The 27562-nt window shown below is 46.6% G+C and overlaps 2 protein-coding genes across 4 annotated transcripts; both read right to left on the bottom strand.

Moving 5' to 3' along the window:
* Nucleotides 1-69: 69 nt before the first annotated feature.
* LOC130530534 (protein-glutamine gamma-glutamyltransferase 2-like) lies at nt 70-9743 on the bottom strand. Its single transcript, XM_057041784.1, has 15 exons — nt 9599-9743; nt 9205-9375; nt 8874-9107; nt 8686-8804; nt 8461-8589; nt 7780-7948; nt 7455-7587; nt 7228-7331; nt 5868-5956; nt 5559-5712; nt 5395-5483; nt 5065-5248; nt 1203-1363; nt 590-726; nt 70-516 (listed from the first exon to the last, which is right to left on the bottom strand). Exons 1-15 carry the CDS (start codon nt 9723-9725, stop codon nt 369-371), a joined length of 2148 nt encoding a protein of 715 aa, XP_056897764.1. The 5' UTR covers nt 9726-9743; the 3' UTR covers nt 70-368.
* Nucleotides 9744-9909: 166 nt separating this feature from the next.
* Nucleotides 9910-26330, bottom strand: LOC130530529 (uncharacterized). Of its 3 annotated transcripts, XM_057041773.1 has the most exons (26): nt 26238-26330; nt 26015-26157; nt 21654-21851; nt 19468-21565; nt 19180-19389; nt 18925-19045; nt 18721-18814; nt 18543-18629; nt 18304-18420; nt 18118-18216; nt 17820-17971; nt 17496-17634; nt 17116-17238; nt 16841-17038; nt 16104-16762; nt 15567-16013; nt 14826-15075; nt 14575-14664; nt 13720-14031; nt 13469-13639; nt 13190-13367; nt 12991-13107; nt 11912-12196; nt 11405-11643; nt 11230-11289; nt 9911-11118 (listed from the first exon to the last, which is right to left on the bottom strand). In XM_057041773.1, the coding sequence occupies exons 2-25, from the start codon at nt 26015-26017 to the stop codon at nt 11251-11253; spliced, it is 6426 nt and encodes a 2141-aa protein (XP_056897753.1). In that variant the 5' UTR covers nt 26018-26157; nt 26238-26330; the 3' UTR covers nt 9911-11118; nt 11230-11250. The 3 variants fall into 3 exon arrangements, with proteins under 3 accessions (XP_056897754.1, XP_056897753.1, XP_056897755.1); XM_057041774.1 differs by having other exon boundaries at nt 9910-11118; nt 11912-12163; nt 26015-26300; XM_057041775.1 differs by lacking the exons at nt 9911-11118; nt 11230-11289; nt 11405-11643 and having other exon boundaries at nt 12030-12171; nt 26015-26300.
* Nucleotides 26331-27562: the final 1232 nt, after the last annotated feature.

Genomic DNA, 27562 nt, shown 5'->3' with positions numbered 1-27562 from the left:
AGCGCTGCTTCTAAAATACATCCAACAGAAAATTCCAGGAAAGAAATCATGACTCAAAATTAACGATAATTTAAAACTCCAACTGTCATTTAATTTTAGTCAGCAGTTCAACATGTTCAGGTTACAGCTCATGAAATTCCTTAAAACTGCAGTTCTAAGCAGGTTTGATGACAGATGGATAACAAATCTAACCTGTTTATCTTGAGAGCGAAATAAACAGTGTTGGGTTTATTGTGCTGAATGAGGATTTTCTAGCTTATAGTAAAAAGTGGATGAATTAGAAAAGTTAAAATAATTGAGACACGCAAACATTTTAGAAAATGTGAGTAGAAATTGAAAGTGAAGAGCAACAGCGCTGCGTCCCAGTCTCATTCTCTGACATCGACATTGATGGAGCTCTTGATGTTGTTCAGTTTGTCGCTGTCAAAGTTCACCAGCAGCACGGTGGCGCCGGCCCTGCTGGGTCTGAACTGGAGGCTGGCCTTGGCTTCCTGTCTGGGCCCCACATCTCCGATCCTGCGAGAGACGTGTGTAGGACGTGGCGTAAAGAAGACTCGGTTCAGGAGACAAAGTAAATAACTGAGCGCACCTGTGGGTGAGGGGTTTGCCCTTGGTGAGGTCGACCCCCTCGATGGTGAAGCTGCAATCCTGCAGCAGCTCTGGTAAAGGGTTCAACAAGGTCAGCTTTGCTGTCAGCAACTGGCTGACTTTGGCCTCTCCCGACAGCTGCAGACAGGTGGCGCCATTATCACATCATTTCTGAGGCGATCACATCGTCCAGTCATAAAGCTAATGTGTGACATTCGAATGGTAACGCGGGGAGAATAGGAAGGGCGCCATCATCACACTTGGTCACATTTAGCCACCAGAGACGCAACTAAAGTTGATCTTTCTTTAAAAGGAATTTCTGCCACGTCTGCTCGGCTGGCTATAGAGGTCCCTGTCAGGGCAAATCTATTTAAATAAACTAGAGCCAATTATTCCACCATTCTCTGTGAAAATCAACAATTTGAAACCACTCAGATTACAGCATCTTTTCTACTTTGCGCAGCGCATGAGAACCGATAAAGTGCCCGTTGTCCAGCAGAGGAGACAAGTCTCCAGTTTGGCTTCAGACACTTTCCAGACTCATTATCTGACAACAGTATTAAAAGCTTTGCATCCATACATAGAAGATACAGGTCACACCAGGAACTGCATACCTGGATCTCTATGTCTGGCTCGTCTAACACCACGGTCTTCTCAGCCTTATGGAAATCCTTAGTGTTCTTGTCGATGGTGATGGCCGACAGCGTGATCAACCTGTCAGAGGTGATTTTTGGTCCGTACTGGTCATACTCCACTCTGAGGGACAGGCGCTTGTCTGGAATGAAAGAAACCGCTCGCGTGTGTGAGAAGAATTATTGTTGTTATTACTATTATCGTTTCAATGCTATAGTAAGTATAGTAAGTAGATTTAGAATGTTTAATCAAAAGGAATGTATGAGTGTTTGAACCAACATTCCACAAAAGGTGCTGAATTCGAAATCCCAGCATCATGTAAACACATGGAAGACAAATATCCAGGTTCATGCTCATATGTTCAGCTGTGGATGACTAAGTTCGATTGGGATGGTAACTTAGACAGGCCAGGCAATATTACAAAATATTAAGAAGTTACCATACTGAAACACAGCAAGTCCTCATGTGCGTTAATGGCAAGAAATGGGGCACTGTTAGAGGAGATTGGGTCCCAGTGGATCCAGCCACTCAACAACCATGGCAGCCTGGCAGCCAAGAACTAAATGACAGACTCGACAGACTGTACGAGCGCATGCGAACTACTTTTACCAGACGAGCTGACTACAGCGCCATTACGGCCACGAGACAAAAGACTGACGAAAGTTTTGAAGACTATAGCATGAGAATGAAAGATGTGTTCCGAAAAAATAGTGGAATTCCGTATGCGGAAGAACCAGAAGGTCCCTACCAACAGCAGTTAAAGCAAGCTATACATGGGGGATCAAAATCAGAGATAAAAACCTGGGTAGAGAGACAATTAGTTGATTTCGGAACTAGTAACCTAAACCGCTATGAACAACATGCTATGCATGCTGAAAGACAATGCCAAAAGAGTAAGAACCAATTAACAGGCATGTTTTTCAATGCCAACCCTTTCCCAAGCCGAGGCCGCGGGCGTGGGCAAGGCCGAGGCGGAAGGGGAGGAGGAGGCAATTCCCGTGAAAATGATCAGTGTCATTATTGTAAAAATTATGGACACTGGGAACGTGACTGCAGAAAGAAACAACGTAACCAGAGATACAATAGAGGACAGCAGCAAGGTTCTAATCCACCTCAGCTATGACTAGAACTGGAAAAAGATGTCACAAAAATTAAAACAAATCAGGGCACAAAATTTGACCAATTTGAAAAAGATGACTTAGAAGATGTTTTAGACTTAGAAACCATCTTCCTGTTTGCTGAAGGCAAACCAGAAATACAACTGACCGTGTTAGGCAATTCTTTAACATTCTTAGTAGACACGGGTGCAGGTAAATCAGTAATTAGAGATCCAATAGCCCTGAAGCCAACGTCTACACAGATTTTTGTGAGATCAGCAAATGGTCTCGTAACTAAAGAAAGAATGTCATGTCACACTTAAAGCCCCTTTCGTGATCTCCACCACATGTCCCGTAAATCTGTTAGGAAGAGATCTCATCTCTCAGCTTCAGTTGATGATTCGTACCACAGCCGAAGGAATGTGGTCTGTAGATAGAATGGTTAATCTGTGGGTAAGGGAAGGAGAGATGTGCAGTAAATTTTGGTCACTTGACATTCCTGAAAAGCAGCCCCCTCCATTCTCTGAGCCAATCACTATGTTATATGGTAAAGCTCTGTCATACTTACAGCCTGAAGCCCAGCTCCACAATCAAACTGACCTGCATGTAACCATGCACGTGGAGCACACTGGTGGATTCTGTAAATCAGACCCACATGGCACATCAAGCTATGCAGAGAAGTTTGCTAGACTCAAAGATCCCCAAATGATTAATGTAATTATGCACCTATATGTGTGTGGTCAAACGGCTGTCTGCACGGCAGGAAGCCTTTCCGCCGAAGCAGTGGCGCTATTCAAAGTGTCAGGTTCTGTACCACATGTTTCTATTGCTAAACCGCTTAAGAAAAGATGGCAAGACTTGGGATGTGACGTAAAACACTGGAGCAGCCTGCCCTATAGGCCTAAGGGTGAGGTTGATTTTAATGATCAGTTCCAGGTGTGGCGCATTCCCCTTAAAACATGGTTGCTGACACATCCAGCAACGCACCTCACAGACCAGAGTTCATGAGAAGAAAACATCTTCCTCACGCAGGAGGAAGAGGAGAAGCTGAAAGAGCTTCCCCCTGAATTATGGTCGGAAGGACCTGCAGATGTAGGTCTTATAAAAGGAGCAGAACCTGTAAAAATAATCTCTAAATCAGATTATAGACCATTTCAGAGACAATATCCCCTTAAGACTGATACACAGGAGGGTATTGTTCCGATATTTAACTCACTGCTTAAAGCAGGAGTCATCAGAGAGTGTCCTGAGTCCCCTGTAAATACACCCCTATTTCCAGTAAGGAAGTCACCACCATCTACCGGCTGGCGGATGGTGCAGGACCTGCAAGCTGTAAACGCTGCAGTGGTCCCTAGGTCTCCTTTAGTCGCAGATCCATACACTCTGCTGAATGACTTAAACCCTGAACATCAGTGGTACACGGTGATAGATGTATCCAATGCATTTTTCTCTGTACCAGTACATCCAGACAGCCAGTTTTGGTTTGCATTTACGTTTCAAGGACGGAGGTACACCTGGACAAGGTTACCTCAGGGCTACTGTGAGAGTCCCACAATCTTTTCTCAGGTAATGATGTCATCATTAGCTAAGTTTAAACCTCTGTGTGGAAGTCAAATCCTCGTCTACGTGGATGACATCCTCATGGCGTCAAAAACAGAGGGAGATTGTTGGTCAGACACGCTAGCATTGCTACACTGGCTAGCCGCTCAAGGCCATAGATTAAGCAAAAGCAAACTGCAACTGGTGAAGCAGGAAGTGATTTATCTGGGCCATGTTTTGACACATAATGGTAAAGCTATTCTCGAGTCGAGGAAAACAGCAGTGCTTGAAGCCCCAAAACCAAAAACAAAGAAGCAGATGATGTCATTCTTAGGACTTGTGAATTTTTGCAGATCATGGATCTTAGACTATGCGAAAATAACTGCCCCTTTACAAGCATTGATGTATAATAATCCCTTAGCAATGACTGATGTGTTAACTTGGACCCCTGAAGCTGAAGAAGCATTTAAACACACAAAGCAGGCCCTTGTAGGTGCTGGAGTGTTAAAGCTGCCATACTATCAGAAGCCTTTTGAGCAGGTCGTACATTGCAAGGGTGACTTTATGACTTCAGTTTTGTTGCAAAAGCACGGAGATAAGAGGCAGCCAGTGGCGTACTACTCCCACAAGCTAGATTCCGTAGTTTGTGCACTCCCACCATGCGTTAAAGCGGTGGTGGCAGCATCTGAGGCAGTAAAAGCCTCCGCAGGAGTGGTGCTATATCATGAGCTAACTTTGCTAGTTCCACATGCAGTGTCAATACTGCTGCTACAAAGTAAGATAGCATTCCTGTCGCCCGCACGTCATCTTTCCTGCATGGCAGTGTTGCTGTCTCAGCCGAATCTGACGATTCGACGCTGCACGACCTTAAACCCAGCGACGCTGCTACCCACCGCAGAAGAGGGACACCAGCACAACTGCCTGGATGAGGTCTCCACCAAGGTCCTGCCGCGACCAGATCTCAGTGATGTTGCGTTGACTACAGGACAGACACTCTTTGTGGATGGATCATCGAGAAAAGATGACTGTGGACGCACTAGAACTGCCTATGCAGTAGTTACAGCAACCGAGGTGTTGGAGGCGAAACCACTTCCCTCTTCCTATTCTGCTCAAGCTGCAGAACTCGTCGCACTCACTGGTGACCAAGCATCACCCTCACACGTGTCAAACAGGCCACTTCAACATAGATGAGTCTTGGTCTGCTGACCTTCTCCAGGCGCCACCTCCACTGTTTGGGAAGCGAATCCACAGCTTTCTCCCAGTTTCCCGTTGTAGCTGACGGTCTTGGCGAAGAACTTGAAGAAGCAGGTCCTGGCCTCCATGCAGTTGTTGGTGAGGACGGCGAACACTTCGAAGTCCGAGCCCACAATCATGTCGTGCGCCAGTTTGATCTTCGGATAAAAAGAAATGAGAATTCACACATCAGATTAAATCGTCAGAATTTCAAAGGCTGCACATGGATGAGATGTGAGCGCTGCTGCTTGCTGTGCACGTTTCCAGCGCCATCATTAATTCTGGCCTATATAGTGGCAGAAACCTTCAGATGAAGCCCCGGCTCTTCTCCACGCTGCTGCAGCTTATTGCGATGTTGGGCCTTCTCGTACACCTGCCTCTCCTCCGGGGAGCCTCGAGTCATCATCAACATGGTTAATCAAGATGCTCAACCTCCGGTGGAAGCGTGAGTGTTTGGAGTGTGTGTACCTTCTGGATACTTGTACTGGTGAGTGATGTCGTGTCTCTCCTCTGAGCCCACGGCCTTGGTGCTGATGAAACGTCCCACAGACTTTGTGGAGCCGCCAAACTTGACGATCTGCCCGTCTGAGAGTTGCACCAGATCCACCACGTCTGCGTTAACCTGACGCCGTGACGCAATACAGAAGTTTAGAACGGGACCATTATTAATATATGGAGGTGTAATTAATGAACTCCTTTTCTGAAATGAAACTTCTGATGTGGGAAACTTGGGTCCATGTTTGAAATGGAATGGTAGAATGTTGAAAGGAAACACACCTCAGCAAAAATAAAAGGTGCGTCATACTTCTTGGTCAGCTCTCCTTCCTTGATGGCCCTCACTGGAGCCGGTCCGCAGCAGAAAACACCTGAGAGCATCCCACCCCCCAGACACAGGCTTCATCTGAGCAGGTCTCAGACTCGTTTTAATCCACACAGTCAGCAGGCGATTGTTTAAAATTCCACCGCATCAAATATACACTCACCTGCCACTTTCTTAACACGAAATGCTAATTAGCCAATCACTCGATGCATTTAGGCATGTAGATGTGGTGAAGATGTTCAAAGCGAGCATCAAAATGGGGAAGAAAGGAGAGTTAAGTGACTTGGATGGTTGTTGGGCTGGTCTGACTATTGGTTTACAGACAACGGCCCAAAAAGAGGAAATATCCAGTCTGCAGCAGTCATGTGGACGGAAACCCCTGGTTGATGTGAGAGGTCACAGGAGATTGGGCAGACTGGTTCCAGATGATAGAAAGGCAACAGTAACTCAAATAACCACTCGAGGAAAGAAGAATAGCATCTCGGAACAAACGACACATGAAAGTGCATCTGTTGCTCCTCCTGGCAGCTAAAAACAGGGAAGTGAGGCTACGATTCCCACAAGATTCACCGAAACTGGACACCAGGAGATTATAAACGTTGCCTGGTCTGACGAGTCTCAAATTCTGCTGCGATATTCAGGTTGATAGGTCAGAATGTGGTGTAAACAACATGACAACATGGATCCAGCCAACAGTTCAGACTGGTGCTGCTGGTGTAATTGTGTGGGGGATATTTTCTTGGCACACTTTGGGCCTCTTACTACCACTTGAATGTCGTTTAAACTTGGCAGCTTTTCTGAGTATTATTCCTGGTCATAAATTATTCCATTTATGAGCAGTGTACCCATCATCTGATACTACCAACAGGATAATCCACCAACTTGACTCTACCGGCAGCTTACTTTACTTAATATAATGTATTTCTGTATGTATTTTCGATGATCTATGCCTCTCCTCTCCTCTCCTCCTCTCCTCTCCTCTCCTCTCCTCTCCTCTCCTCTCCTCTCCTCTCCTCTCCTCTCCTCTCCTCTCCTCCCCTTCCCTCCCCTCCTTTCCTCTCCTCTCCTCTCCTCGGAATGTTTTTAGGACCTTGTGGAAATTATCTAATGAAGAATTAAGGCAATTCTCAAGGTAAAAGGGGCCCCGGCCTTTTGCTAGAGCCTAATAAAGTGGCAGGTGAGTGTAAAGGTGTCAGCTTTGATTTATCATTCTAAATCATTTATCTACCTGTAACAGCTGCCAAAACAATGTTAATAAATATAATACATTGCCTGTTGATGGTCTATTTCAGCATCAGTGAGAGAATAAATAGTCACCTTCACTCATCTCCTGTGGGGTCGGATCGCTTGTTTGCCATCCGTCAAACTCTGAACCCAAATCAGGACGGGTCATCCAGCTGTCCACCCAAACATGGAAGTTCCTGACAGTGTTGGAGGAACAAAAACAAACATCTTTTTTCCTACATCCTGCACTCTTCATCTGTATCCTGCTGTAATTCTGCCACCAGCCGTGCAGGGTGGACCTGAGCGGACGGCGTCCTCACCAGATGGAGTCGCCTTGAGAAATGCTCTCTCCATTTTCATCGTACAGGTTCTCTATGATCAGGTTGGCATTGCTATCGTGAGCCGATCCAAAGTTAGAAACAACCCGACACGGGATGCCCAGGGCGCGGGACACTGGAGGGGAGACAGGCGTTACCGGCCCAGCTCAGGCTTTACTGTCATCAAAGAGCCGTCATCACATCAAAGACGAGACGGAGCAAATGAGTCCTGAGATCAGTCTAAATTTAGGCCAAATTAGATAACAGGATGGAAGAAACGCCTGTTGGTGCAGCAACAACAAAGAAATCCTTTTCCAGCAACTCCAACCTGTGCAGGCGACCGCAGCGAAGACCCAACACTGGCCGTAGCGGACGGGGCCGCTCTCCGCCCACTGCCGCAAGATGTCCGCGCTGCCGATCCACTTGCCGGGGTGAACCCCGTTGGAGTAGTCGTGCCACGATCCCACCAGCACGCCCCTGTCGTCGTTACTGTTGATCTGCAGCAGAGAGCACAGAACTGACCTGGGGGGGCCTCCCCGTCGCCATGGCGACCATGACAATGCCACATGCGATTCAAAAGTGAAGCGGGTAAATATGGAAGTATAAAATTAACCTGCCGAGACTGTTTAATTTGGCTGGTTTGACTAAACTGTCCTGTATAAAGACATTTTAAAAACATGCAAAAAAAAGCTCATGTCTCCAGAGGTTAAAGGGAAAATTGTCATAAAAGATGGAAACATCCCATTTATTGTATCTTTATCTAATAATTTCAAATACTTTTAAAAATGTAAATGAAACCATCTCTGACTAAAAGGCTAAATGATGACAAAACTATCAAAAAGTCTAAATTCTTTTGATTCACTAGTTGCCTGGAGGAGAGAGAAAGCTCCAAAAGAAAGAAAGGAGCTACTATGTGGCGGAGAATATAAAAGGGGTTTTCTGGTGCTCCATGGTAACCTGCACAGCCTGCACAGATATCTAACTCTTTTCAAAGCACCGGCCGACCCACCATGGCGCTCAGCACGCGGGTCACGTAGATGGGGTTCCTCCTGGCGGAGCAGTCCTGGTCGGCATCAGAAACGAACTTTGGGTTTGAGTCCAGGATCATCAGACAGATGTCCAGGATATCTGGGTCAAACTGCAGACGCGTGCAGGGAGGGAAGAGTGAAACATCACAGACGTGAACCAAGCTCTGTCAAGCCACCGTTACTCAGCCTGAATCAGTTCTGGGTACCTGTCCGTAGTTCCAGGGGGTCCCTTTGATCCGTTTTTGTGTTCCTCTGTAGACCAGCCCGTGTTGCGCCAACACATACTCGTTCCTCTTGGTCTCACTGCGCATGTAGACGGCGTCTCCTGTGAGCCAGGACGGACCAGATCAGCCTCTGTAACCTTCCTGGTGGTTAAACATGAGTAAAGACTCACCGCGGCACCAAGCATTGAAGAGGAGGGTGAACTCTCCTAACTTGACCTTCTGGCCCTCCTGCTCCAGGGTCAGAGAGTAGAGCCCGATGGGGGCAGTGGGTGGGGGGCTGATTGATACAGAAACTGTGTTCCCAGAGGGGTCGGCGGTGGCAGAGGCGCTCCACTCGGTGTCCACCGTGGAGTCGCCCAGCCCAAAGCAAGCTTTAGTGTCCGACTCTTCCCGGGGTAGAGGACCTTCAGGGACGGGGACGGAGATGAAACGACCCAGTCCGAACGTTTCTCACGCACGCTTTCATACATGTCGCCACAGGGAATTAACAAAGCAGCTCACCGGTCTCCACGATGAAGCTGGTTTTGCTCAGTTTGAAGTCGGGTTTCGTGTGCAGGAGAACGCTGAAAGGCTGTCCCCTCCTGACCACCAGACGCTGGTCTCCATAACGGTCCGTGTGGTGGTTGCTGTTGTTGCTCTTTATGTTCGGATCACAGCTCTCCATGTTTGGCACTGCGTACACACACACGCACACACACACACACACACACCGTCACTTGGATCCACTTGAGGAATGTCTTTCAAAGCCGACAGCACTTTATCCAATGTCAGGAAATTTGAAACCAAATTGTCTGAGTCAGTAAAAAACATTTACAAGAATCCGGTCTAATTTATATTTATATTTAACGTGCCTCAAGGATCGCCTGATCACATGATCTCTCCTGCAGTGTCTTACCTGGTCTGCAGTCCATTTGTTGCTGTCCGGTGTGTGTGTGCGTGCGTGTGTGTGAGAAGTGGAGCCTCAGCGGCACTGCGGTGTCGTGGCTCTTCAAGGGTATTTGTAGGCGGTGAAATCTGATCATGGCGCCCCCAAACGTCCTTATGCCACATAAATCATTGTTTTATTTTTAGACAACTTAGTTTAATTGTCCTTCTCATCTGACTGGCTTTGACTCAAACAGCACAAAAGGCGCCAAAAATGATCAGACATGACAATAAATATGTAACAAAACAATTTAATTTATGTTCCTGTTGCATGTAGCTGGTGTTTTGTTTTTTTTAATTACTTAAATTCTTTTCAGGCATCAGCTTTAACTTGGAAAAGCCGAATTTATAAATGTAAAGAGGACACGACGGTTTGTGCACAACAGGGAAGTGAAACACGTCAGTGTTGGAACAAACTGTCTGGTTTCTCTTGAAGAACTAATGAGATGAAGGAAAGAAGCCAAAAAAAGTCTCTTTTTTTTCCTTTTATTCAGTTTGTGGTAATTGGCTACTGTGGATTTTAGAGACAGAAAAACCACAGAAACACAAGAAAGAAATGGAAAACAATAAAAACACGAAAAACATTTTTTGATTTAGTTATTTTCATTAAAGTGGGCAGCTGGGAAACGTGGACCCTGGAAGCAAAGTTATATCTGCTCTGTATTTGCAGTTATATACAATATTTGATTGGATCTTTTTGTCTCTCCACTATAAAAACAAACACAAGTGGTCTGTCCCCGCTCACAAATGAGTTCATACAGGAATTCTCTCTGAATTTCAGTGCAAGACAGAACAATTGTCAACAATAGTACCAAAAAAAGGAATAAAAAGAGGAAAAAAGAAATACCTTCCTCAATGATAATGTATATTCAGCACAACATTAAATATGTTCCATTTGTAGAAGCACACATCCATCCGTGTGCTTCCGCGTCTTAAGCTCCACTCGGCATCTCTTTTGGTAACCAAAACACTTTAAAAACCGTCAAAAACCTGCAAACTTTTAAATAAAAAAACATAAAAACACCAAAATACTGCTTCACTGTTGAGCAGAAGTGAAGCGTTTGCTCCCAGATGCAGTATGAAAGCTGGTCCTGTTTATTACATGCGAGCTGTTAATGATGCCAACAATAATCATCACTGTCATGTAGCTTTAAGTGACTAAAGAAATGAATAGATGAGACAAATGTCTCCAATAAATTAAAGGAATAATTGGTTCAGAGATCCTGATCTCAGTTTAGGCGGCAGCAGCAGCAGCAGCAGAGCAGCAGCGATTATGTTTAGTTCTGGATTCAGAACATTCTGCTAACCAATGTTGGTAAAAATGTTTTTTACATGTGATATTAAACCTGCAGGTCTGAACCACATCAACCAGTCATCCTTCTTCTTTTGTGGCCCGTCAGGCAGCCACATCAGGCTGTAGCAGTGCATGACGAGGCCCAATGACCGGACGGACCTCCTGACCTGACATCAAGGAGAGGCTGATCTGGTGATCTGCAACAATAAAGGTCACAAAAGAAACTGCTTGAAGACTTGACGATTCTCTGACTGTAATATTTCTGTTCAGTCAGCACTGGCTGCCGGGGCTCCAACGCACGCGCTCACCTTTCAGACGGGCACTGAGGGCTACACTTCCGTTGATTTCCCAATTATAATGTTGTTGCACTGCAACGTGAGATAGACAGACATCATGAAACACTCCTCACACAGACGCTGATCATGGAGGTAAACACAATATAAAGCAGCTCCAGACCGTCATCAACAGCCAGCCAGTCTGTACCTCAGCATCAGCCAGACGTGGCAGTTTGGGGACCATGTCGGGTTTCTTCCGGTTAAGATCTGGCGAGCTGTTTATCCTGAAACGCGGCGTCTGACATCCCGCCAGCTGCGTCGGCTTTGAGCTGCGGGAGCTGACGGACGACTCGTCATCCGTCAGCTCTCCGCCAATAGCAGACAGGCGTCTGTGGTCGGTGCTGCTGAAGAGGTCGATGCGTTCTGAAGATGATTCGGTGTTGTTGCCTATATTAGGACCAGAAAACGTTACATTTTTGAACAGTTTCCATCTCATTTCTGTCTCATGGAGCTACAGGGATGAAACAACATCGGACTGGTTTGTGTGAATAGGTGGTGATGGTTTCTGGTACAGACGACCATTTAATTTCCTGCCCTGCATTTATTTTAAATTCAGGTTTTAGCTCTCTGCATTGGGCATCCATGATTTGTTCTCGCATTTTTAACTAAAAGTCTCACTAATCAGTCAGAAATAAACAATAACCCGTCCACTCACTTAGATGATGATGAGCGTTCCACTGAGCACGACTGCGATAAAGGTGATACAGATGAAGAGGATGAGGGTTGAGCTCATTCTCGCCGACGGCCTCGGGCGAGGAGCAAAGGGCAGGACTGGCCTCGACCCCCAGGGACTGGGACCCTGGATAACCAGCAGGTGGCAGCGACCCACGTCCAGAGGAGGAGGAGGATTGGCTGAAGGTGGTGGATGCGGTGCTGCCAGAGCCGATGGAATGCGGTCGGGGGTAGTCTAAGCCCCTGTGTGAACAACACGCCACAGGGACTGACGACAGACATGGATACCATCAACATAATGGGGTTTATGAGCGGTGAGGGGACAGGTGAGACTGCAGCGGTTATTTAGGCTTTGCTAGTTTTGTTTAATGTAAAAATCAAAAATACAAAGCAAGTTTGAGAGTTTTCATGCTTATGAAAGCGGCCTTTGGCGTAGCAAAAAGCTACCATGCACACGCTGTTAAGATGCTAATATTTAGCACAAGAGGCTTAATGTCTGTATTTTAGTTTTGCATGGTAGTGACCTAGCACAGACTGTTTAGTGTGGCTGAAGCTGATGAAGATTTCAGTTTATTTGCCAAAATTTGTTTAGCTAAAAAAGGATTTCACCATTTGAAGTCATAACCTGATGATGATGAACTCGAAACCACTGATAAACGTGAAAAGGTGACCAAACAGTTGTGAAGAAAATTCACTGGATTACGAGTCAGAAGGATTTTAGCATAGCATTTTTGCATAGAAAAAAGGGAAAACACAGTCATCTTTAAAATGTTAAAGAACAGAGCACTTGTTGGACAAAAAATGAGTAAAGGACAGTGTGGGAAACTTGGATAATGTCTGAGGAACCATTCACGTGTGCACAGGACTGTATGTTTGCAGTCCATGGTGGTCTCACATTTGACTTCCAGACGTCACATAACTTGTCGTTACCTTATAGAGTGCTTCTTCTAAACATCTAGCGCTCGTATCAAAGTATTCTGCTATAAAAAAATCCCTTAAATAACTTTCATTGTCCCTTAACTATGTTTTTATTTTCAAGCCATGTTTAATGTGGGGGCTTACTTCTGTCAGGAGGGGCACAGGTGACGGCTCGGTCACAGATGGCAGCGTCACTGGGATGAATGTCCATGAAGGGTCTGCGGGCCATCCCCATGAACACCCTCTCCTGCAGACGCAGCTCTGAAAGATTTGCGTTTCAAACCCGTCACTTCATTTGGGCCCTTCGGAAAATCTAAATGTGTCCTGGTGTTGCTCTTCTGACCTCGGCTGTGAGCGGCCTGGTCCCACAGAATCCTCTCCAGGTCGGCGGTCCAGGCTTTCTTCCCCTCCATGCTGGAAGCTCTGAATGTGTACGTGTCCTCCCTTTTTCTCCTGCGGAACCAGATTTCGAAGCACAAAGCGCTCATGCTGGAGTGGTGCGTCATCCCGATGTCGCTCGTCTGAGAGAGGAAGTACAGAGATCCATCAGACACCTGAGGTGCTACAAAGGCCAAGCGCTCGTGCCCCAAGAGTCCTGTCACGGCCCAACGTGCGCGCGGACCTTGAATGATTGTTTGTAGACGTAAACGTCGTTGCCTCTGTCCGTCTTCTTGGTCTTGCTAAAGAGGATGAGGTCTTCAAAAAGAAAGACGCGCCGCACACACTTCTTCTTCCTGTAGAAGACCGTGAACTCGTCCTGGCGAACCAGCTGACCCTGCTCTTTTAAATTCACCTGAGAGAGGAAGAAAACCAGCGAGCGAGTGTCATTGCCGCTCCGTGTTTCGGCCATAACCTGCCTTCATGGCAACTTACGTCACAGTCCTTGATGGCGTCCATGGTGAGCAGATCGTTGCCGTGACGCATCTGAAAGCGTACGAGGTCAGCGGCGGCTTGGATCTCAGCCCTCTCCCGCTCCCTTTCGGTGCTCGTGAGGTCGGGCAAATACACGCTGGGGCCACACACGCCCGTAGAGAGCAGTGGATCCTGGGTCATGCCTTTGGGCCTGTGTGAGCCAGCTAGCGTTAGAATGTCCAGCAGCAGGAGGCTGTACTTGCTGATTCTCTGAATGGGCCTCAGCAGGTAGGATGAAAGATCCATCAGGTCTCCCAGCTCCTGCTGCTTCCTCTGCCAGGGGAAACAGAGAAACGCTGGAAAACACGCGGCTATCACCCAACAACACATCTGTCAAACCAGTTAGTCTCAATGGCTCGAAAAGCAGATGCATAAAATAAGGTTTTATGACACAATCGTCATTTAAATTCAAGCTAAATCAAGTTATCTTGCCTGCCCCCTGGTGGTAGACTGCAGTAAACCGATAAGTCCCACCCACCTATACCTGAAACGGTGTTTCTTTGTGTCATGTTAGAATATGTTAGTTATGTTAAAACAGTATCTTCTGCTAAAATATGACAAAAGGGCATGATTACAGCTCCCAAAAATCACCAGCTTCACTTCCTGTTAGCTAGAAGCTGCCTGTATGACCACAACATGATGACCTGGGCCATGTGGCAGGATTCAGTTCCCTTTAAAACAATAAGTGGCAAAATGTCACCCATTCTTTACATCATTACATACATTTTTTAACATCATTGGTGTTGTCAGGAGCAGTTTTCATCTTGTGACGACCCTCCCCTACGTGCCAAATCAGACGTGTGGAAACAAACAGACCTTGAAGATGTCATGTCGACGGTGTAGAATCAGAGCATCAGACTGAGGTTTGTTCTTGCTGTACAGAGCATATAGGCCAAAACTCTCTCTCTGTTAAAGGACCCACATAAAACAAAAAACCCCAATAGGTTACTTAATCCTGTCACCTTTAGCTTTTACTCTGCCAAAAATATTACTTCAATAACGAAACATTTGCTTTAAATGAATCCAAAAAGAAAAACTCAGTTATAAGTCGTAAAGTAGGGACTGACATGTCTGAGGAAGCAGCGGGCCACCATGGCGGGTTCCCTCTCACAGGCCTCCAGCTCTGGTAGGAAGTAGTGGCTGTGGAAGTCGTACAGCTTTTCCAGATTACCAAAGATGATGCCCCGCTTGCCCCTGAGGTCCTGGGGGATGTCTGGTCTGTCCAACAGGGGGAGGTAATGGGTGAGGATGTAGCCAAGCGAGCGGACATATTCTCTCTCTGTCAACAGCAGCTCCTCCAGGACACGCTGCAGCCTCCTGGAAGAGGAACGTAACCAACGTCAGCTGATCTCAATCACAAAAATAACATTCCATATAAATATAAAATATGTTAGATTCAGTTATTTGATTGTATTATTGAATAATGAGGACAACATGTGGAGACAACAGTGCAGATACAGAAGGGTGGATCACAACAGGAAATGAAAACCAGAATGGGTGTGAAAAATGTTGGGTTTTTTTACTGAGAAGAGAAAAACAATATTCTCAGAATCAGATCTGCTTTGTTCAGTGGTGCAAAGAATGTATGATGGGGTTTGTCATGAACACATCCAAGCATCTTCAGGAGAGATTTGATGAGAACAGCAGTTTGTTTTTACAGAAAAGAGAAGAGAACAACAAGAACTAGTACCTGTAGTACTTCATTGTAGGCTTAAAGACAGAATATAGTGCATGGCATTAAGATTTGGAAGATTTAAAAGAATATTAATGACTTTTTTTTTTTTTTTTTTTTAAACCTGTAAACTTACAGAGAATTGCTGGCCTGCTCCGGTGGACTTGCCAAACAAAACCCTCCCTCGTATCTCCCGATGGGCAGGCTGGAGTGTTTGCAGCATAACGTTTCATTCCCCCCCACGGCCCCACGGGCGCTCGTGCACGACCCCTCTGAGCAGAAGCTCCCGTGGCGCGACACCTGGTACTTCTGAGCCTCCTGCAGAATGCGACAAGAAGGCTGACCGTGGCGGGAGCACGGAGAAGGGGATCGGACCTGCTGCTCCCGGGCCGGAGGCAACCCTGTCGCCGTTACATCTGAGGCGCACGACTCGTGGCTCGCCGCCCTTACCCGAAGACCTCGTCCCCATGGAAACCACTGGCAGCCAACAGTGTGGGACTGGGACAGAGCAGCGGCATCTCTCTCGCTCCTCACTCTGCTCAGCTGCCCCCTCCTCAGCTCTTTCTCTGTTTTCTTGGTAGATCTTCACCATAAAAAAGAGGGATCATTATTGTGACACACATTTGTGCTAGTTGCAAGGGAAACGACTATGAGTGTGACAAATAAAGATTACCTGTTCGGTGACTGCGGTGGGACTTTTGAGCCCTTGCTGCCATCCTCAGGTTTAACAGTGAGGTCACTACAGGCTATTGCTAAATTAGTAGCACTGCTGTTTAGGAGCGTTTTACTCTTCACTAAATCCTTCTCTCCTGAAAGAATATCCTCCCAATCTGGATGTCCTGGTCCAGGCGTTGATTGCACACGCAGACTCCGGCCACTGGGCGGCGGTGTTTGGACATTAATGCTCTCCACGTCGATATAGTGCCTGGAACTGGGATTCGGGTCCTGCTGAAAGTCATCATCCAGGTCATGCATTCTCTCCTGAAGCTGTTGCCTGGCCTCTTGACATCTCAACCAAGCTATATTCCAGACCCGCATGCCCCTGGAGCTGCGCAGGGCACTGGCTTCAGCCTTCATTTCTTGAAATCTCTCCGGGCTGAAATGATTGAACTTGTCTTGGAAGGTCTGGAGGACAGAGTTCTCATTCCCACGTAAAAGAACGCTGCATGTGGTCGGCTGCACTGTGGTCAGTGACGACTCTTGACCTTGTTGTTGCTTTGGCTCAGAGTGGATTTGACTGGCTGGTGTTATTTGGTCTCGGTCTTGGACTGAACACACTCTGGACTGACTCTGGTTCAGATACCCAGTGCATTCATTGGCCAGGGCCGTAGCCTGTGCGTTGATTAAACAGGATTCCTTACTCAAATGTTACTGGCAAAACTGCATTAAAATCATTCAAAACTCACTGACCTGCTCACAATAATCACACACATTGACCATGACCTGCAGCTCCCGGCCACAAGCCTCCGCCCTGCAGAGAAAGTCCTCTAGGCCTGACTTGAAGGAGCTCACCAGAGCCCCAAACGCCTCCGTCTCTGGGTAAGACTGCCCGCTCTGCTGCAGTCGCTCCGCCTCTGACACCAAGGTCATGGCGTGATGCCGTCGGTCCTGGTCGAAGAAAGAGATCGATTTTACTAAGGACAGAAACATAAACACATCAGTGAAACAGGGGGAGAAAAACTCACATTGGCTTCGATAAGGAAACCAGTGAAGCTGTTGAGGACCTGCTCCATCCGGTCCCCAGGGTCCTCAACTGATTCTGCCTCCAGCAGATGACGCTCCCCCTCTACATCAAACCACTGCTGCATCTGTAGAGACCGTGAATCCAAAACACTGGTGTAACACTGATCATAAACAGATTCAGATAAGATAAACCTTTAATAGTCTCACAATGGAGACATTTCAGGCTCAGTATCCTACGGGTCATAAATCTGCTTGATAAATTATTTGCACACACATGTATGTGTTCCCGTATTTATGTTTATGTTGTCATTAGACTGTCAGTCGGGGGCTGTAGCTGTCCTAACGGAGGACACAGAGGACATTTCTTACTACTTGAATGTACCTGCATGAAATGTCCTTGAAATTCTCTGAGCTGCAGCAGATACTCCAGGTGTTCCAGGGACAGGTTGGTCCTCTGTACCAGAACATGGGCCTGCTCCTCTACGTGGTTGTATAAGCTGCTCACAGACTCCACTGCATCACTGCAAGTAAGGAAACCGGAATCCGGTCAAATTAAAACCAGGGAATTGAAATTTTAGCCCATTTGAAGCTGCAGTTACAGGAGTTTAACAAAGAAATACACCCTCTCAACACCTCAAACTGTTCAGTCTCAGGGCATCACCATCCCCCTGAAACGTCACACAGTACAGCAGAAGATTTGTTTTACCTGAAGTCCTCACAGTGGGGATATTTCAGGTCACTCTCCTTCCTCAGTCTGGCCAGGATGGCGCCACCTTCCCTCTGCAACTTCACCAATCGACTGTCCTCCAGAACATCCTTCATGAAAGTCTTCTGGTCAATCATGCACTGCTGCACAGTCTGAAAGGAGCATTAGAAAAGCCAAGGAGAGTCTAAAGATAAGTGTAGAACATGACAAAGACTTACTTTTCATGAGTTAAACACACAGTTTGTAGGACAATCAAAGGCCAAAGGCCAAGGAATTCTATTTGACTGCATAGACATACCTGCGTGCTGTCCGTCCTCTGAGGATCGTCCAGCTTTCCGATGGCTCTGTGGAGGAGACCCGAAGCCTCGTGGAGGTCAGACACAAATGGGAAGAGTTTCTAAAGAGCAAAATGTGGAAATTAATAAATGGTGAGCAGGGAAGGAGGAAAGAGAGAAGTGGTATTGGGGTGTTTTGACTGACTCACCTGGTGTAGCTCCATCCAGTCACAGTGGCTGTGAGTGAGTGATCCCTCCAAATGGGAACTCAGCTGACTCGCGTCTACCAGCCTGAACAAGGCCTTCATTGATGTCACCACTTCGGTCTGCAACGGAATTACACAGTGTCACTTTTTCTTTGAGCTTCGTTTCATTAAAGTGGTGAGCCAACAGGACAACCTTATATTTTGATTATGATTATGAAAAAGTACATTTTCTTCAAACTGACCCGGATTCCGGGGAACCTCTCCGGCCGAAGTTTGCTCTCTTTGTCCGCGAGCAGCACAACGCTGTTTACTGCCTGGACAAACTGCTCCTGCAATAGTTTATTCCCCAATGAACACTCGGGTGCCCAAAAACAGCCCTAATCAACAGATAGCTGTGGTATTTATTCCTCTCCATCTTACCTGAAGCGTCATTAAAGCCTTGTAGAGCTGCGGCTGAGGAATCGCCTTCCTCGCATCGAAAATGAGGGTCAGTCCTGCTTGTCTAATTTCTCTTCTAGCCACCGATGTGGCAACAAAAATGCAAAATCAGACACAACAGATTAGGAATGTGCCCAAAATGACAAAAATCTGACTTTGAATGCAACACTTCTCTCAAAAGGGTACCTGTTGATAGAGTAGAAGTAGAGCAGCATCGTAAAGAGCTCCTGGCTAGTTACAGCTGAACTCCATCCCCAGTGACCCCCATAGAGCTCTAGGATTGCCCTGCCTGTTTTATCTCTACCACCTGAACCAAAAAAAACAGCCAGCATTAGACAAAGACCAGGTTTCTTTTTAGATTATGCATAAAAGCAATTAATCACAGAATTATCTTTAAGGTCTGGAAGAATAGTAAAGGTCTTCACTGTGCTTTAACTTTACCTGTCAGAGAGGCTACTCCTAAATACAAGGGGTGGGCTCTGGGGTCTGGGGATCCCAAGGGAAGGTGGTCAGGTCGGGGGTGTGCGGAGGCAGAGGCAGGCTGGCAGGTTCTCTGCGTCTTGGATGCCAAGGGTGGATTTTCCTGGGACGGGTTTAGTGTCTGGTGGTCATTCGTGTTGGGAACTGATGTACTGCCGTACTGAGCACCAGCTGGAAAAAGCAGATATTTGATAAATGAGGCATGTTAAACCCGAACCCAACACGTGCTACAAATAGATCACTCTGTACCTGGAGCAGCAGCCTTCCTCCTGCTGATCTTTGGCGAGACCAGCCGAAAAGCTGTGCTGTTCTTACATTTGACCACATGAAGCTGGGGAATCTCAGAGCACAGCTCGCCATTTTCTCTTCTCCTAATATTCTGACCTTCCACCAAGACCAGCTCACACTTCTCTGAGGTTTCCACCACAGCTGTGGAGAGTGATGAACATCTTCCATCTGAGACAGAGTCGCGTCTGCTCTGCAGGACTGGCAGAGCTCTGGGAAAATTTGGCTCTAATCCCGTGCTGCCAGTCGTGGTGAGGTTTATGCTCCTATGCGAAACCTCACCTGAGTTTAACGGAAATCTGTGGTGTTTGGCGTAGAGCGCCCGCTGATCAGTGTCAGGGTTTAGTCCTGTTCCTGCTGATATAGCTGACCCATTCATATTGTCAATAATTCCATCCATTTCCTTCTGACTATTCTGTTCTGGTAGCTGGTCAGATTTGAAAACATAACCCACACAGGGAGGAGAATAAGGGTCTACAGGTTTCCAGTATGAAACGGTGTTCTTTTCCCCCGACTCCTCACAAATGGCTTCAGTTACAGAGAGATGAGGCTGGCGTGGCATCGTTGGATTAAATGGTAATCCCTTACATTCATTAGCAGAGTCAGGTAAATTGCCATCACACTGTGACAGACCTTCCTCAGCGACAGCTAACATGTTCTTCATTCTCTCCTCTTCAATGGCTACGGGGTTCTGTAGCGCAGCCTGGTAGGAGTCCCTGTAACGACAGCGCAGCTCCTGAGCTTTTGAAACCTTCCCGGATTGTCTTCTCCTCGTGCACGGGGTGCAGGGTGTCTCTGAGAAACAGACTGCACGGACAGAATGAGAAGAAGAGAGGGACTCAGGCTGGGCTTGTTGGGAATGCTTGGTAGTAGACTGAGGTCCCGGTTCTGACATGTCCAGCCTTAATGAGCGGTTACCCTCAGCTCGACAGTGACTCAGCGTTGGAGGCGCAGGCAGCTGCGAGTGAGCCAAGGCTGCAGTGTTGGGCTGCCATTGGGGCTCCATTTGTGCACATGGTGGTGTCTGAGTTGGCCTGGGTGCATATCTTTGCATCTGTGGTCCACTTTGCATGCGCTTTTGCATCTCTGACTTCTGTTGCTCTTCCAGTAGGGACGGGTTACTACCAAAAAGCATCGTCGCCTGCAAAATATCAATGTATTCTCCTTGCAGAGCAGTGTGATCCGCAGGCCCGCTCCTGCTTGCTTCTTTAGTAATTCTATTTTTATCTTCTATTATTTCAGAAACACCATTATCTTCACATCTGTTGTCGTGCGCGTCTCCAGCAGCATGGTGGCTTGTCCCAGTACAGCAGCTGTCCCACTTATTAGGGGACACTAATCCAACAGGCTTAGGCTCCATTTCGATCTCTTTCAATCTGACCAGTCTAGATGACGAAGCTGCTTTCGTGTCCACCAAGCAGAGCGACACAGCAATGCCGTGCTTCGCTGGGCGAATTCTGGTTTCCACTGAGAGGGCTGAATTTGAGGAAGGTGCTAAAATTGAATTTTGAATCGTTACAGGATACTGTTTTTCACAAGGTTCATCTGTAGCGGAGAGCACAACCGAGTGGCTGGATGAAGAGTTCTCAAGTGGACGAAGAGGAGTTGTAGGTTGAGAAAGTGAAGGTAGAAAGGGTGGACATGGGGGAGAAGTAGAAGCCATGCTAGTCCTAGCGCGTGTGGACTCATCCACAAAATCAGGCACAGCCACCAGTTCCCATGGTAACCTCACCACGCCTTGCTCAGCGGCCAGCAGGCACCATCTGAGGGGAGTTCCATGTCGGCCCTGGTTGAACTCTTCTAACCAATCGCGGCTAAATATACACGGATAGGATGTTTCAGGGATTGGGGTCTCTTCCACTACCTCTACCAGCAAACCCTCCTCTTCCAGGAGGCTACAGACCAGGATTCGTGCTGACTGGTCACAAAATGGTGCCACTCGGAGGTAAAAATCACCCGGTCGAAGCAGTGAGGGATCGATGGGGGCAAAGTGGACGACGACCCGGTCATGCAAACATAGAGGCCATCCCTCACACAGGAAAAGTACATCAGAGTACAGAGCCTGCAGGAGAAAAATGAGAATAATCTCACAATAACATCACCGTTGCTGTGATACAGGAGAAGGTGTGGGTCACAGATAAGACACTCACACACGCAGCCTGCTGAACAGTGTCTAAAATGTGCTTGGCTGGAACAAGAAAGTCCAGGAGGCAGCGTAGGGCATCGCCGTGGTAATGACTGTCAATGATTTGGAAGAGCTGGCTGAGAAGAGTCGGGGCAGTGGCCTCAAAGGGCGGGTAGAGCACCGAGAGAAGGTTCTGGATCGAACTCTCGAGGCGATCCGAGTTCTAGAAACACAAGGAGGAAAAAAGGTCAGTTCCAAAATTGACTGATTTTATGACTTTTGGGTGGAATGCAGACATTAACTCGTTGCATAAATGCCTTTATTAAAGAAAAGACTCCCATAAATAAAAAAGCAACAAAGAACCCCGTAAAGAGCTGTTTTCTACTCCCCAATGTCAAATTCCAGTAAATGGGCAAAGGCGGGTCATTGATTTCTTAGAACGATAATAATCTTTTTCATTGCTGCTCGGGGTCAGCTGCTTCCATCTCGCCGACACCTCACAGTAAATTGCGCACACCCCTCATCCTCAACCTTGTGACCCACCGAGAGAATGGCTACGCAAACACAAACGCTCATTAAACACATTGGTGAGCCTGACAGTAAACATTCAAGTAAACAGGGTGTGTGATGGCGTCTCTGAAGGCCAGCTCAACTCCTGGTTTATGGTTTCACATTCCCGTTGACCTGAACCCGGGGCTCCGGGGCCCTGTTTTAGGCTCGGCTTTATTTAGCTCAGTAAAGGCCATGGCAGCCGACCTCAGGGGTCATTGTATATACAGTGCATGTGTTGCTGAGGCTCCACTGGGAGGTATATATCCTTTTGAGAAGCAAAGCCTAAAGGTTCCTACTCAAGTAATGTCCTCTACTCCCTTAAGCCAATTAAAAGATGAGCTGTTTGACATTTTAGAGAGAATAATTCTCACTCTTCCCCAGAATATGTGCAGTATCTCAGCTGTTCGGGAGCTTCCCATTACTATGCTTTTCTCCCTCCTATCTGCTCGCACATCAAACCACAGTGAGGAAATAACGCGGTGACTCAGACCTTTCTGGTCAGTCCTGCCCTGTCCCGCTGGGACAAAACAGCAGTGGTCATCGAGATAACATGAAGGAGAAGGGAGGATGTGGGGGAGGACAGTCATGGGAGAATGTAAAGAAGGGTGAAAGATGCGGTGAGAGGAGAATAATGTGTAGTAAATCATGACCCTGAAGAATCTGACGACCGGCCTCATTAACTCCAACATGTCACTGCCAATCGTGTTACTGTTTACTAGGAAATTACAGATATCTGAACCAATCAAAGCTTGTTAAGAAAACTGTACAATGATGTTTACTTAGTTTTGCTGGGAGCTGTAACAGAAGGAGACAACAGTGAAATAATATTGGTTGTAAAAAGAAAAAAATCATTAGCTACTGTTGCCCGGCTCGCAGTTTATTTGTGTCTCCACGATTCATGGGGCGTGACTGGGATGTATGGGCCTGTCTGTCCTGCCAGCATGCTGCCAAATTACCTCTCTCCCTCTCTCTCTGTCTGTCTTTTTAACCACAGTCAGTCATAACGATGCCTGCATCACTCTGGATAAGATGTCCCAGTATGTGAGCTGAGGACAGGTTGAATGTCTCGGGCTAGTCATTATCAAACCAAAATAGTCATCAAACATTCCTGATGTTGAGCGGGTTCCTGCCTGGACAAGAACAAAATATTCAACTCAAAAAAACTCACTTAAATAATGGTGATTTGTGACATTTGTGGAATAACTGCATTCCCATTTGGGACATTATGCTTTGGCTGTTGTTCGAATTTATCTGGGTGGATTTGTGATGGACAAAGTTTTCATCTATTATCCGTTGGTCCCATTACTTTAGAATTCTGTGATGTTTCCTCCCAAAAGTCCTCCTTGTTTGACAGTCCGCACATTGGATGCTTGGGAAAATTTTAAACAAACACAAATGATCTAATTCAGCCAAACGCTAAAGTATACAAACGGGGCTACTGTCATGTCATGTATGAAAAGAATCCATTTCCTGTGTTTATGTCAAAGGCTTTTCATCCCAAAAAAAGGGAAAAGACGCTTTTGTATTTACCCAATATTGTGGACTTAAAAGATGAATTGAATACATGGTAGCCTTGTGTTGGTGTTCAGCCTCTAATTCTCTATTCTGATTAATAAAAGACTGTTGGTGAAGGAAAATCCAGGTGGATGAACTACACACAATGATTGACCTCATTTTTAAACCAATTCTTTTAAATTCTTTTCTTCGGGAGGGACTCCTTCAACACACGTCCATCAGAGACCGTCTCTGACCAGCTGCTGTTCAGCTAAGAGAAAATTGAACCTATTTTGAAATTTGAAGAAAAATTCAATTGTGGCATAAGTGGATTAGTGCTGAAGCACGAGTGGTGCCATGAAAAACCACAGGACAATATTCACCGCAGGCGTGCTGTTAAAATGTAAGAAAGAAGAGCGTCCTTGTTCAAACAGACAGATAAGATCAACGTCAAATCTTAGTTATCCTCAAATCTGTTTGGCATTGGTTTTAACTTTTTCACATGGAAATCAGGCTCGCTTTGCTGGCAAATCCACATTGCAAGTATATTTTTGAAACATCTTCTTTGATTTTAGGTATTTTGCATAGAGCCCAGACAGAAAACACAATCACCTCTTTTCAGACAAACCTTCTGAGTACATGTTCTATAAATATTTGAATATTCTCTGCTATTTTCAGCTTAGGAAAGAGGTTGCTTGGAAAAAGGTATCAAATTTGTGGACAGGGGAGTAAAAGGATTTGAAGACAGGAGTGTACCTTTTAGGTAAAGAGCCTTGCCTTTATTTAGAAACGTAAGAAAGGAGAGGCACAGAAGGCAAACTCTTGAGTCTCTCAAACACCTGCTGACGCCTGAACACAACACCGAGTGAATCATATTGAGGTTGGACATAAATACAAGTGAAAATACAAACATGGCTGCAGAGCTGTGAAATGGCGAGATGGTATATTTAGTAGCTTCAGATGGACTCAGCAATTAGGAGCTCGTGGTAGTCAGACACTGATCACAACGACCTTGATCGGCAGGACAGCTTGAAAGTGACTGTAAAGTAGGAATCAGGTCTGTGTTTAAAAGCTTGAAAGCACATAAAGGGAATTATGAATGAAGCACGCGCCTCTTTAAACCGGTCAGGACAGAGCTGACATGTCTGCCTGCTGTGTATGTGCTGGGCTTGTTATTAAATTAAAGTCTGGTTTAGCTTTCACTCACACACTCTGCTCATCTGTAATTAGCCCACAGCTCTCAATGTAACTCACACCGGCAGATTTCCTGACAAACAGGCCCAAACCACCACTTAGATACAGGAAAAACAGGTGAAAATCACACTAATCACACCCAGCGCACACATGAGCTCACATATGTGCAGTTAGATGGAGGTGAGGGAATTTGCTGCTCTTACACACCCAGCGTGTAAAACTGGGGATTCTTAGTTTTGCAAACAAATTGTCTGCCGCGTATTTTCATTGAGTCACTGAGACGAGACAAGACGCCCTTCTGCTAGCTGAAAAAAGGATGCTCTGTGCAACCTGGTCAACACAGGAACAAATACCCAAACATTGAGGTCACTCCAATGAGACGGGAATAGGCGGGTTAATGGACTCTGGCCTCAACGACATGGCAAATATGCAAGGGTGTCCTAGCAAGTCTAACCAACAGGAAAGCTGGGCGGGCTTTTTAAAATCCATCCTCCCTGTCAGTTAGGCTCAGACAATATCGACTTTATGCGCAACCAGACACACCCTTCCTGCAACAGGCAGAAAAAACACACATTCACAAACGAGGGGATGTTTAACAGGGCCAAAATATTCCCCAACATCACCTCTCATGAGACTGGCTGCTTCACCCCAGATCTGCTGCAGCTCCAGCGTGACTCACATGCCAGTAAATAGTCAAGCGGGGCAGGAGGCAGATACAGTGGCTGGTTTGTGAAATCTGCCTTAATGCTCTGCAACCTGAGCCCCTCACCTTGAGTCCAAACACTCCAGAGAGCACAGAGCAGCAGCCAGAGCACGCTGCGGCAGCTATCTTGCATATGTCACGATGTAGAGTTTTAAAGCAAGGATGCTCACTTTATGTCTGGAGTTGAGCTTCACAGCTGTGACATGAAGTGGTGAACATGTTGAAAGATGAAACTCTTTAGCTCCCTGCCCAAACGGGTGGTTATTATTGGAAAAAACAAACAAGCGTCTCACAACAAACAGGTTCTTCAGTCCTTAAATCTGAGGCTCTAAAGCCAGTCTGAGTTACAATATGATTGAGTATTGTTATGTAATAATCCCGGGAGCAGAACAGGGAGAAAAGTCAAGCATTTCCCAGTAAACAGGGCAGATTTTGCACTTTACCATCTTCCTTTCTGCACGCCATCATTTTCATTCATCGCAACAGCAGCGGCGCTTCCTGAAGTAATCCAGACGCAGCCATCCACGGGGCCGCTGCCCCTGCGCGGGGGTTTGGGGGCCAAAATGAAATCCATTCTTCCAAAATGCTGCGTGAGTTAAGACAGCATGAAAGCGTCAGGATGAGCATTCGCTGATCCCTCATCTGAGCTTTGATTTGTCTCTTTACCTCCCCTTCTCTCTTTATCCCCCTCGATCTCTGCGCACTCACGGCTCTGTGTTTGGTTTCTGAGAGCTCAGAGCTGCTGGGAGAGAGGGAGAGAGGGAGGGAGGAGGGAGGGAGGGAGGGAGAGAGAGAGGGAGGGAAAGGGGGAGGGAGAGAGAGAGGGAGAGAGAGGGAGAGAGGGAAAGGGGGAGGGAGAGAGAGAGAGAGGGAGGGAGAGAGAGAGAGGGAAAGGGGGAGGGAGAGAGAGGGAGGGAGGGAGAGAGGGAGGAGAGAGGGGGAGAGGGAGAGAGAGGGAGAGAGAAGGAAAAAGGGATAGATAGGGAGAGAGGGGGAAGAGTCACAGATGGGAGAGAGAGGGAGAGGACCAAAGAAATGACATTCTCCAGGTCACCATTATTAGGGTCACCATTGACCCCCCAGATAGAGACCCTCCTGGAACATGGTCCTTGAGCTAGGAACAGCAGTATATTATAGTGTGTAGTTCACTGGGAATGGTAAATATATATACTGCCCATATAAATGTAAAGGTCTTAGAGAATTAATAGTGATTAAATAGTCAAATTAGGTTTGGATCAGGACCTTTACAATTATATGTGCAGTATATATTTTTACCATTCCCAGTGAACCACACGCGAAAATGAATGACATCATCAAGTATATCCATGATTAGGAAAATTCTGGAATGTGGAATTAAATATGAGGGGAAAGTAAACTATAACCATAGTTTGAAAAAGATGATGAATCAATGACTTTTAAAACATAATTTCATTCAGCGGCGTGTTGGTGATCTGATTACTGTGATGTGAAGGGGTCAGAGGTCAGCACAGTCAAGACACAGGAAGAGTTATGAGGACAAGGGCGACCGGCCTGAAGCAGCCCAGCCAACGGACGAGGACACGTTGGCTTCGCTCAAACCCCCAACCTCCCTCACAAACACACGTTTCATCTCGTCCCGTCGTCCTTTCTGAGTCACTTCGTGCCCTCTTTGGCTCATTTGTCTCGTCACCCATTAAAAAGGCCTGGAGGTGGACCAGAGGTGGTCATGAGGATATAACCATGGCAACGACATCAAAATGTTTGTCCTCCAGCTGGGGCGCTGGAGACCGAGGACGCGTCCCATCAGGCTGTTCATGTCCATCTGTGTCACTTTCACATGTTTGGCTCTTGTGAGGCTGATGAAGTTTCTCCTCCTCCGACATCTCTAAACAAACCTTGTTGTCAGGAGCAGCTAAACGCGCTCATTTAAAGCGTCTTGAATCCTTCGTCCCGCCCCTTCTGACGTTAAACAGCGACATTCCTCAATGAAGGGCCGCGCGACGTGTTGATTT

This window comes from Takifugu flavidus, chromosome 8 (genome assembly GCF_003711565.1).
Source record: "Takifugu flavidus isolate HTHZ2018 chromosome 8, ASM371156v2, whole genome shotgun sequence".
NCBI classification, from domain to species: Eukaryota; Metazoa; Chordata; class Actinopteri; order Tetraodontiformes; family Tetraodontidae; genus Takifugu; species Takifugu flavidus.
Note: the sequence above shows the minus strand (reverse complement) of the source record. Positions and strands in the feature narration are given on the sequence as shown.

What these genes read in the sequence shown, in the direction of transcription:
- LOC130530529 (XM_057041773.1), bottom strand. An exon ending in CCCCACTGTGAGGACTTCAG is followed by an intron (nt 17,635 to 17,819) that starts GTAAAACAAATC and finishes CCTTACTTGCAG; the next exon opens with TGATGCAGTGGAGTCTGTGA. An exon ending in CCCGCTGCTTCCTCAGACAT is followed by an intron (nt 14,665 to 14,825) that starts GTCAGTCCCTAC and finishes GTCCTTTAACAG; the next exon opens with AGAGAGAGTTTTGGCCTATA.
- LOC130530534 (XM_057041784.1), bottom strand. Translation starts at nt 9,725, where the DNA reads ATGATCAGATTTCACCGCCTACAAATACCCTTGAAGAGCCACGACACC. An exon ending in CTTCAATGCTTGGTGCCGCG is followed by an intron (nt 8,805 to 8,873) that starts GTGAGTCTTTAC and finishes CCTGGCTCACAG; the next exon opens with GAGACGCCGTCTACATGCGC. An exon ending in CCCACAGGAGATGAGTGAAG is followed by an intron (nt 5,957 to 7,227) that starts GTGACTATTTAT and finishes GGATGCTCTCAG; the next exon opens with GTGTTTTCTGCTGCGGACCG.